This window comes from Ooceraea biroi, chromosome 8 (assembly GCF_003672135.1).
Source record: "Ooceraea biroi isolate clonal line C1 chromosome 8, Obir_v5.4, whole genome shotgun sequence".
In the NCBI taxonomy this organism is placed as follows: domain Eukaryota; kingdom Metazoa; phylum Arthropoda; class Insecta; order Hymenoptera; family Formicidae; genus Ooceraea; species Ooceraea biroi.
Genome location: NC_039513.1, coordinates 1,668,727 through 1,680,448, shown reverse-complemented (window position 1 = coordinate 1,680,448; position 11,722 = coordinate 1,668,727). Strand labels below are relative to the sequence as shown.

The 11,722-nt window shown below is 38.8% G+C and overlaps 2 protein-coding genes and 1 pseudogene across 2 annotated transcripts; 1 reads left to right on the top strand and 2 right to left on the bottom strand.

Moving 5' to 3' along the window:
- The first annotated feature begins 4,016 nt into the window (after positions 1–4,016).
- Positions 4,017–5,938, top strand: LOC113562432 (ras guanine nucleotide exchange factor P-like). Its single transcript, XM_026971864.1, has 4 exons — positions 4,017–4,083; positions 4,708–5,070; positions 5,158–5,277; positions 5,475–5,938. Exons 1-4 carry the CDS (start codon positions 4,017–4,019, stop codon positions 5,936–5,938), a joined length of 1,014 nt encoding a protein of 337 aa, XP_026827665.1.
- A 577-nt stretch (positions 5,939–6,515) lies between these two features.
- LOC113562431 lies at positions 6,516–7,453 on the bottom strand (annotated as a pseudogene).
- Positions 7,454–8,980: 1,527 nt separating this feature from the next.
- LOC105286955 (histone-lysine N-methyltransferase SETMAR) lies at positions 8,981–11,586 on the bottom strand. The gene is made up of 2 exons (XM_026971760.1): positions 11,123–11,586; positions 8,981–9,594 (listed from the first exon to the last, which is right to left on the bottom strand). Exons 1-2 carry the CDS (start codon positions 11,584–11,586, stop codon positions 9,039–9,041), a joined length of 1,020 nt encoding a protein of 339 aa, XP_026827561.1. The 3' UTR covers positions 8,981–9,038.
- Positions 11,587–11,722: the final 136 nt, after the last annotated feature.

The window sequence follows — 11,722 nt, the reverse complement described above, 5'->3', positions numbered from 1 at the left end:
GGGGGTGAACCCCTATCACCATGCGCAATTTGGTGTTTCTAGCATGTCGGGAAGTACCCGATCAATTCAACGACAGAATAGGGATTTTATATATATGTGGTATTATGTTTAACTTCTTGAAGTTACCCGTTCGTGTGTTTCACCTCTTTCAAAGGAAATTACGGGAAGGAAATATATATATATATATAAAATCCCCATTCTGTCGTTGAATTGATCGGGTACTTCCCGACATGCTAGAAACACCAAATTGCGCATGGTGATAGGGGTTCACCCCCAAGTAATGGGAAAATTCTTGAAATCTTTAATTTCGGTCCAGGGACTACCTGGCGTAGACAGGCTATTTTACTAGTTATTTATAAAATCAAAAGGTCACATAAATTTCACATAAAAATTCTCTGATACCTCATTCAGAATAATTAAAAATTTATTTCTAATCGTATTACATACTACGTACCGATCGTCTCTCCGAATCTCTTTCACACAGCGTACAAACATGTATATACATATGCAATAAAGTTTTATTAACAAAATTATGTGTCATAATTACATTAAATCTCAATGTATATAATAACATTGAGCAATTCTCTATTACCGAAACCCGCGTTAATGTTTCTTAATGTTCGTTAATGTTCCCCGAGAACTTTCTCGAGAACCGCGACCGAAAATCACATTTCATCCGAAGCCGACAGACCTTCATGCGAACGCGCAATAACAATCGCTCGCGGCGCTCGCATAACTCGAACGGCCGCGGAATTTCCTCGAGCGCGCGACTTCCTGCGCGTGTTCCTATTCCGATCCAATCTCGATTATTCGTGGGCAGGGAAGTGAGGGAGGGAACGGGCGAAGCGGAGCCATCGATATATGTACCTGCATATGTCGTGTGTGCGTTTCGTCTACCCGCACACGTACACACGTACGCGCGGAGACAGGGCTCCACAGGTTAGCCTCGGCCCACATTGGCATAACGCTTTCACTGGCGTAACACTTCACTCTAAACTGTTGCGTTGCTGTACACGTACCTCTTCCTCCCCCTCCCCTCTTTCCCCCTTGACCCTTCCCCTTCCCCTTGATCGCTCCCGGCGAGAGTAATATACCTGTACACACGTGTAATTGCGATACACGCGCACGTCTCGCGTCATTTTGCCGAATTCGTGCGGAGAATTTTGTTTTTCTCTTTCTTTCTGCCTTCCTTTTCTCTCTCTCTCTCTCTCTCTCTCTCTCGCTCTCGCTCTTTCTGACGAACGCACGATTTTCACGGCGAAAACAGGGCCGGCATAAAATAAATCGCGGCTTTGTCAAGATCGCGCTGCGGAAAAAGCGAGTTGCTTACGTCGCGTTTGATTAATAGCGCAATAGCGCGAAATGGCGTCGTTAATACCACGTGACTGCTCGAAACGTCGTCGATCACTCATGAAATGACCCGCGGATCATAGATCCGGGATAATGGCAGCATGAAGCAGACGAAAACATGCAGCGCATGTCTGCACGTGGCATTCAAGATGAGACCCACGACGCACCTGCCGTTGGGAAATCCTGATCATTAGCATACTACGGTCGAGGCGAATCAGAAAAACTGCAGACAATCGGCGGCGAAGCCGCATACAAAGGATCGTCAGGATTTCCCAGGTGGTATCGGGTCGTTGGATGCGCACTTTCCTGCCCTCCGTCTCTGAATTACGGTAACACCATCCGCGCTGTTGAGTTCGGCGCATCGACTCTACTCGATGGCTTGGGATGCTGCGAAACATCGCGCGCACTCGCGCACTGGCTGTTCGTTAAATCGTGAAAAAAAGAAAAGATAATTCACAGCGGTCATACACACCTGACCCACATCCCGCGACGGAATCAATAATCGCCGGGGTCGTTACACGGGGTGTGTGAAAAGTCGCGTATTTTTCATTCGAAATGAGATCATCGGAGACCAAACTGAGATCGTCTCGACGTTGCGACATCGATAATCGTCAAGAAAGCGAGTTAAGGACTTTTCCACATTGCACACACAAATAGGAGAAACTGATTCGTCTCTTTTTCAAGCATGGACTCTGCTTGGACAAAATTTTATCTGGCAGATTAATTAAAGAGATATATACATAAAACTTCACAAGATTCTCTTAGAAACCTGCGCAGCTCTAAAATTATAACGGAATTGTTAATTGGGAGCAAATACGTGACTGGTGGCACGCGCAATATACGCATAATTTTCGACCCCGGCAATTAGCATGGCTCGCGATAATGAATATTAATCGAGATAGGGCGAATAATCGCGATGCCGAGCAAATAGTTGCAATTACGACGGCGGAAGCGCGCTTATGAAAGCACCTGCTGCCGCTTCGGATCGCGATCTACCGGACGCTTGGATCGATCGATCGCTCGCTCGCTCACACTATCTGTATAACCGTAACCCAATTTCAAAACACAACCGAGTGTGCGTATGCGCCTCTTTTACTGGTGACTCGTGTATAAGGAAATTCCCGATCTCGCACTACTACGCGGGATTTTCTTGCGAAACTGTTTACACTGCCGGCGTATAGGAGATATCTCTGACAAGGGAAGGTTTTTAGGTGTTACACTCGGATTTCAAAAATTTTTTGCATGTAGGTAGGGAGGTCCCCAAATAGAAGAAAAAAATAAAAGTAGCGGCCCAAATGCATATTTGCGCGCTACGTGCGCAATTTTCGATGTTAGGTTAATTACTCAAAAATGCTATTTCCAATCGAATTCTTTACATTTTTTATTTCACCTAATGCACATTTATATTGCTTTGAATAATTGTGTGTGTGTGTGTGTGTATGTGTGTGCGTGCGCGTATGTGCTTCTGTGTGCGTGTGTGTACTTGTGTGTGCGCGCGCGTGTGTGTTTAGAAAATACGAGCGTCTAATGTAATCTCGTGCCGCGCGAGCACAGTGCGTATAAAAGGCCCATTGCTCAAAAATGGTATTTGCATCGTAACTTTTTTAATTTTTTACTGCAACTGCCAATGCACACAATTTAGAATAATTGTACATTGAGCAAATCGTAGTTTGTTCTTTCTGCGTGATTTATTGTATGTGACTTTAAATAGATTTGATCAGAATCCATAACGAGAACATAAAAGATCTGGTTAAGGGAGGTTTTTAATTCTTTCAGTTTTAATTTTGGTTTTGATTTCTTTTTAAAGCGTTGTGCATTAGGTGAAATAAAAAATGTAAAGAATTCGATTGGAAATAGCATTTTTGAGTAATTAACCTAACATCGAAAATTGCGCACATAGCGCGCAAATATGCATTTGGGCCGCTACTTTTATAATTTTTCTTCTATTTGGGGACCTCCCTACCTGCATGCAAAAAATTTTTGAAATCCGAGTGTAACACCTAAAAACCTTTCCTTATGAGAATAAAAGAAACTCCAAAGTGACTATCCACACGGTAAATTGCTAGGCCTATTTATATAGGTTTTCATTTACTTTATAAAACGAAATATTATATAATAAATTAATAAATTTACATTTGCATCAGCCATTTTATAAATCCTTTTTCACGTACTGGAAAAAGCACAAAATATAAAAATATTACAATATTTGATGTAAGAATGATTTAAATAATCCGAAAACAGTACGTTCTATTTTTCAAGCAATATTAATTATTAAAAATATGTTTCCGTTACGAAAACAAATGAATTTAATACGAAAAAGTTGGACGAAAATTTATCGTGCTTATCGATTAAATACAGATTTAGCCTTCTGTTATCCGTGATGACTCGAGAATTATCCACGAACGCGTACGCACGTTCTGGAATACGCGCCTCTAAGAAAAGAATCCCGAGAAATTAGTCCTTGCGGGCATAACAAATTTCCTCCCTCCCCCCCGGTTCGTCACTTCCTGCGTCGTGTACGCATGGTTTCACCCCTGTGAAAAATAAGCAAGTAACGAAACGTGCGTCGGTGAGACCACCTCGCGGAAACGCATTTTTACTCGGAAGACATCGGCCAGAAGTCGAGAACTGCTACAACAACAACGTCGATGATGACGACGTCAACAATGACGATGACGATGACGATGATGATGACAACGACGGAGACGACGACGGCTACGGAGCGTGCTGCTCGTGGGAATTAAGGTTACCGGCCCGTCCTTCAAGGCTTAATTATTAGCGAGGCGCCCCGGCACGCATTGTCGACTGCACCGCGAGTTTTATTTTTAAACGAAAAAGAAGGAAGGAAGCCGCAGAGGTATCGACACAATGAGCTGGTTTACACCCAGCATTTAGGTCGCGGCCTATACCCCAAATTCGCCCTAAATTATTTAGGCCGCCTGCTATAAACGCTCGGTAGGCGACTCGACCTAGCTTTAGGTTAGTCCTCTTATTTCAGTGGCCTCACCTAAAATAGGGCGTGTGATTTGTCGGTGTAAACGCACGACGCGACCTAAACTCTTGCTTATTTGCTCGGTAGAGTGAGGTCATAACGTGTGTTTAGCACATAGACTTATACAAGTCTATGGTTGACAGCAATTTGATTATGTTCAAGAGTTATTGTTTGTTGTATGCGTGTTCAGTAATATGGATAATGCAAATATGGATAATAATAGTTCATGCAGCAACGTCGCTTTTCAGCAGGATTCAAATTCGTAAGTAGCAATGTTTTCGCTTATCAAATTAGTACACATAAACAGTACTTCCCGAGATAAAAATTGCATTAACTTTACTTTGCAAAAATTGTTCGTTCAACAGTTCGGGAAAAAAAACATAAGGGTTCCAATTGGACCGAAGAAGAAACGCGAACTTTCATCAATCTTTGTATCGAAAAAAGAATAATAAAAATGATGGATGGAAAGCGCCACAAACATATCGACATTTACAATTCATTGGAACCAGCAATGAAAGAAATGGGCTTCATAAAAAGTGGTGCGCAAATGAAAATAAAATTAAAACATTTGAAAGAACAGTATTTTAAATGTAAGAGAAACAATACAGGTGGTGCTAGTCGGCAAACGTTCGTCTTTTATGAAGAAATGGAAGAACTTCTTGGCGGAAGGCCATCTGTCGAAGCCATTGCAAGTACTGGTATTGATTTGACTGAAAGTAGCAATCAAGGTATAAATAACTTTTGTTAAGTTTATTACTTGTTTTGATTATTCATAATGGTAATAACATTAATGTATTTTGATATATTTGATATAGAAATAATGCAAGAAGAAAGTGTTGAAGAGGATGTTGAAGAAGTTGAAGCAAACGTAGAAAACATAGAAAATAATGATCCCGCTCCGAATAATTCATCTTCAAAAAAAAGAAAAATAAGTGGTCAGTATAATGAAATATGTCAACAAGCATAAATATTAAATTTAAAGTTATAGTTAAAAATTAAAAATATTACTTGCATAAAAACTTGTTAAAAATACATAATATTTACATATCTTATGCTTTTAAATATGATATAGATTCAAATATTTCAGTTTTTAAATAATCCTACAAAGTTATTTGTTATTTATGTATTTTAGGTCGTAATACACACATGAATTTGGCGGACAATTTCGCAGAAGTTTTTGCGAAGAAACAAGGTGAGGAGTTGCAGAAAATAATAACGAATCAAATGCACATGTTTAATGATGCAATACATGAGCAAATGAAAAATCAACAAAAATGGGAACAGGAAATGATGGAGAAAGAACACCAGCACCAGCTGTTGATTGTGAATACTTTCATGAAGGGATTAGGAGAAATGCAAACAAACAACCCTCAGGTTCCTCAGTTGCGACCGATATCAATTCCATTACAAACATTTCCTTCGTCACCTTCGCCTACTAACAATGTATATCTATACAAATCACCATCTCCTTTATCAAGAACACCAACACCATCCTCACCGTTTTCTATTTCTCTATCTCCTTCATCATCGACTTCTACAAATTGTTCTTCGACACCGTTAGCATCACCCTCATATACTGATAATAATAAGAAATAACATGCATAAAAAATGTATTTATTTTATTTTTTATTTAGTTATTTATAGCTTGTAAGAACAGTGTCATAAAAATAAAATTCTAATATATATAGTGAACAAAGTATTTTCTTTCAAAATATATCTTATGTTTATCTTAAAAATATTTATCTTAGAATGCTTGCACGCAACGGATAATTATTATATAGATAACCTGTTAAATGTTGTCTAACTGTTGATCCGGAAATTTCATCACGTTCTCGATTAATAATATTTACAGGCTGTGGATAAATCGTTTCAGCCTCAACTACATCATTCAACCATTGTTGAACAAATTGTTCCTTTCTAGATTCAAGAAAATTTTGTAAGATACAACAGCAACTTGTAATATGTGGAACGAACAAATAATTCACATCGATTCTTTTGAGGAGTATTCTCCAACGCGCTTTCAACCGACCGAACGCCATTTCCACAGCAACTCTTGCGGAATTTAAATGTGTATTAAAAGATTCTTGTTTCGGTGTTACAGTACCAGGATAGCCTTTTAATAACCACGATAATAAGGGATACGCTGGGTCACCAATGATGAAATAAGATACTTCTAATCCGTCAATATTTCTTGTACCCTGTAACAAAAATTATACAATAATATTACACCATGAGAAAGTATGAATATTATATTTCTTTTATAAAAATGAATAGTTGAGTTTGCAATCATACCTGTGGAATAACATTTTGAGCATCTCTGTATAAACTCGAATCTTTAAATACGGCGGCATCATGAGTACTTCCTGGATGACGTATACAAATATTTATAAATTTACAAATAATATGTTTATTAATAATTTGCAATTATTTTCTTATCATTAACAAACCAAATATTTACCTGCATTTATCATCAACAACTGCCTGTAAAATATAGGAAGGCCATCCCTTCCGATTAACAAAATCTCGATAGCCTTCTGAGGGAGCTGATATAGGTATATGCGTCCCATCAATGCATCCAATAATTTGTGGAATGTGAGATATTCTCTCAAAATTCCTTGCTATTTCTGAAGCTTCGTATACAGTTGGCATATGAATATAATCTTTCATCATCAAATTATTGATGGCATTTACAACTCTAAAGAGGCATTTTTTTATTGTGCATTTATGAATGCCGAACACATTGCCCACAATACGGTATTCTGCACAACTTGCCAATTTATATAAAGCAACAGCGACTTGTTTATCGACAGATAAAGGTTCTCTTGATTTTAATAGAAGAGGTTTAGGTTCCAAAGCAGATTGTAATAAGAAACACAAATCTTTGAAAGTTTCTTTACGCATTCGAAAACTATTTATCCAGTTTGAATCGGTATATCTACGTAGCACTATTTCATTCCAGAAATGATAGCTTCTCGGCTTCATCCATATACTTCTTTCCACGTGTATCACATTCAAATACATTTCGAAAATGTTGGCCGTAGGAAAGGTTCTCACATACTCTGTAAACATTGTTATCTGCATCCTCTGCAATTGTTGAATTCTGTTCCACATTTTTCTTCTTCGTCGCACAATTTTCGAATAAAGATTATTTGTTCTATTACTTTCCAAAATAATCTGTTGGAAAAACATGATACATTGCTGCAAAGGTATCATTACTTTTATTAAATTATTATACTGCTGCTAAACTTTTCACCTCAAGAAAATGACGTATGGACGCTTTATTCTGCCCATTGAGCTACATCAACGAAGAAGAACCTCAAGAAAATGGAAGCGATTTGTACACGGTAGATGGCTCTGACAGCGTGGACTAAATACGACATTGTTAATTCTTAGGTCTCTTTCAATGTAAACGGTTCGGGACTAGACCTACTTTGGGTCACGGTTGGTCGCGGTTTAGGTCAGGCCATGCTGTGGTCCCTGGGTGTAAACCAGCTCAATGGACGGGCCTTGGAGACTTCCGCAAGAGCCTCGATTCATCTCGGCTTCGTGCGATCTAATAAACGCACCGAGTTTCACACATCGCGCGATTTTCTGCACGTGCTTCTCTTCACGCTCATCTGTCCATGAGGCATTCTTTCCTTGCACGAATGATATATGGTCTCTGAAAATTGTGCATTACATTGTACGATGAAAAACAAAAGAAATTTTCTGCTTTTGCGAGACGAAAAAATCGTTCCAGAAATATGGAGATACGAAAGATCACGTACGGAGAGTACTACTAATAGTCCTAATAGATAATCGTAAGATTATTCTAAAAATTATATTAAAAAATAAAATGTTAATTGAGGGTGCTGCGAGTATAAAAATAGCAAATAATGCAAAATCTAGAGAACGTCTGGAGAACGAAAATTTATCGAAAGAAAATTCGTCGAATGACTAAAATAGTTATTTTGCACAGACAGGAGAAAAATCTTGAAGAAACATTAGTATTTATGCTGGTTGAACAATATTTTTCGCAAATTGACGATTATTCCGTATAAAGTGATTACATGTGTCTTAATTATTGCATGCTGTTGTTACTTAACGATAATTTGCTTTTTCTCTTGTTCCTCAGAGATAAGATTTCACGGAACTTGTTATTTGGGCAATAAATAGAAGAATCGCATCGCGGTGACGACACAAGATGAAAATATCGTTCTTATCGGTCGACCAACATTTCTTCCGATTGTGCGACTGTATGTTTTTACGGAAAACATCCCCAATAAAACTCCGGAATACGTCGCATGGTCCACGCGTGCGTATCGCGCGTATCGGGCCAATTGCGATTCTGCACCGCGCCTTTTGTTTGCGCAATAAATAGAGCAGATAAACGTATCTTGACGAAAATATTGTTCTTATCTGGCCGATTAGCGCTTCTCACAAATTTCCGATGAATTGTTTTTTATATATCCCACGTCGGGGGACAGATTCCGGTTACATCGATTTCGAGAATTTCCCAAACGCGCCGAAAGGGGTGGCCTTTGGCAGCCGCCGAAAAGGGGAACTGCCGAGGAAGTCTACAGTGTAAACAACCCTGGCTTCTAAAAAGCGACCCGCACGGCTCCCTAAACGGCTTCTATTAGGTTGGTACAAATGAAATGGCCGTTTTTGAATTTGAACTTTAAAGCTTTATTTGACAAACTTAACACTTACTATATTAATCAAAATAGTCTCCATCTATTTCAATGTATTTGTTCCAACGTGATACAAGTGTATCAATACCATGTTTAAAAAAATCTGAAGAACGAGAGCCGATGAACTCATGGAATGCATCTTTTACACGCTTTTCTTCTTGGAAAACTTTTCCAGTTAGAAACCCATCCAAATGTTTGAACAAATGATAATCAGTCGGTGAAATATCTGGAGAATAAGGAGGATGAGGGAAAACTTCGATGTTTAACTCGGATAATTTTTTTATGGTCTTTTTTGCAACGTGTGGCCTAGCATTATCGTGAAGTAACAATACACCATGTCTATTGACCAATGCCGGCTGTTGAGCGCACAGGTTTGCATACATAACGTCAATTTCCTGACAGTATTTATCAGCGTTTATAGCCTCACCTTGTTTGTTAAATGAATAATGCACGATTCCCTTACTTGACCACCATACTGAAACCATAATCTTTTTGGGATGAAGGTTCGGCTTTGGCATACGTTTTGGAGGCTCATTCACATTCAGCCACTGTGCAGATCGTCGACGGTTATCATACAGGGTGTCCCATGGGAATTTGCTGAAAGTAAACGATTGGTTCTCCCCTCCATGACTTCAGAAAGGGTCTTACGGTTAACGGTCGTTCATCTGAGTGTCCGCAGTTTTATTCTGGTTGTGGTAGATGCAAGTCCGTGCGCGTCAAAATGAGTAATCTGACGACAGAAGAAAAGGTTTATCTTGTCGAGTGCTTCTTTTCCAGAGGAAAAGTTTATAGCAATGCTTACAGGGGGTTTCGTACTAAATACGGAACACATAAAGTTAAGAGCGAAAACACGCTGAAAAGGTTAGAATTTATTATTTCTTTAAACGTATGCGTTACGTCACTCAATTTTTTGGCAATAAATCTGCATTAAAATAATGTTTTGTGTTATTTTTATCAGAATTATCGATAATTTTATGCAGTATGGAACTATCCAAGACCGTAGACATGATCTGCCAGGTCATTCTGTGTCTGTAGCTGCAGAAGAAAACATTGAAGATATTAAGAAGTATTTTGAAGAGAATCCAAATTCTTCCATTCGGAAAGCTGCCCAAGCTCTTGAAATATCCAAAACAACGTTACACAGGATTTTAAAACATTTCCTGAAAATGCATCCCTATAAAATAACATCGTATCAATTGCTAACCAAACGCGCTATGACGAAACGTGTGGAATTCTGCAAGACGATAAATGGAATGTTTGAAGATGGAGAACTTGATGCAAAATTGATAATTTGCACGGACGAAGCACATTTCTGGCTAAATGGTTATGTTAATAAACAAAATTATAGATTTTGGGGGTCGGAAAATCCCAACGTTTCCCTGGCTAAACCTTTACATCGACAAAAAATAACAGCATGGGCTGCGATCTCGGTAAAAGGAATTTATCTGCAATTCTTCGAATCAACAGTCACTGGTGAAAGTTACAAGCAGCTTCTCGAAACACAATTCTTCCCTCATGCAAAAAAAAGAGGCCTGGTCAGAGGATTTCATTTCATGCAGGATGGAGCGACACCACATCGAACCCAGGAGGTCTTCGAAACAATCCATAAAGTTTATGGCATTCGAGTCATCGGTCTGGGATACTCCAAATTTGCTCGGGGGGGGGGGGGGGCTAGAATGGCCACCGTACTCGCCGGATTTATATCCATGTGACTTGTTTCTTTGGGGATACATTAAGGACCATTGTTATGCCGAAAATCCAGAAACAGTGTCAGATTTAGTAGTAGCTATTAAAAAGGTCGTCAGCAACATTAAAGACGACATGTTAGAAAAAGTTTTCACAAGTTTTCGTAAAAGAATTGATTTTTGTACAAATTCAGATGGTGCACACTTTGAAAATATTTATCATTAGCTTACTTGATTATTAGCATATTATTCATTAATAAAATTAACTGATATACAAACATTTTGCTAAATTTTATTTATACCCATCAAAAACTGCAGACTTTTCTCTTTCCAACGCAATTTTTGTTTTTTCAATAACTGCATACGTTTAAAAATGACAGCTGATTAGTTTCAGCAACTTCCCATGGGATACCCTGTATAATATCCATTTTTCATCGCACGTCACAATTCTGTGCAATATTCCATCATTATTATGCCGGGAAAGCAAAGAAATGCAGGTTTCTAAACGTCTTATTTTGTCTCTCTCCGTCAATTCATGGGGAACCCATTTATCCAACTTCTTCACTTTTCCCAGCCTTCGTAAATGTCTGACGACAGTTGAGTGATGAACATTGAGCCTTTCTGCAACCTCTCGAACTGTTAATGTCGGATCCACTTCGATCATGTCCTTTAAAATAGTGTCATCAATAACGAAAGGTGCATGTCCACGAGGCAAATTGTCAAGGTTTGTGTCTCCAGATCGAAACTTTTCAAACCAACGCCTCATTCTTCTTTCATTCGCGGAACCTTCGCCGAAAGCCGTATTAATATTTCGCGTTGCCAGGGCCGCACTATGACCGAGTTTGAACTCGTACAAAGAAATTATTCGAATTTCCTTATTTTCCATTTTGACATAAATATGAATTTCAACAACCACTATCCTACTAAAAAAGTCAGATTATGTATACAAATTCACACGCGGGAAATGTACTTTTGATATAGTATACATACAGCGCTGTCGGCGCGGAAGAAAGGTGAACTAC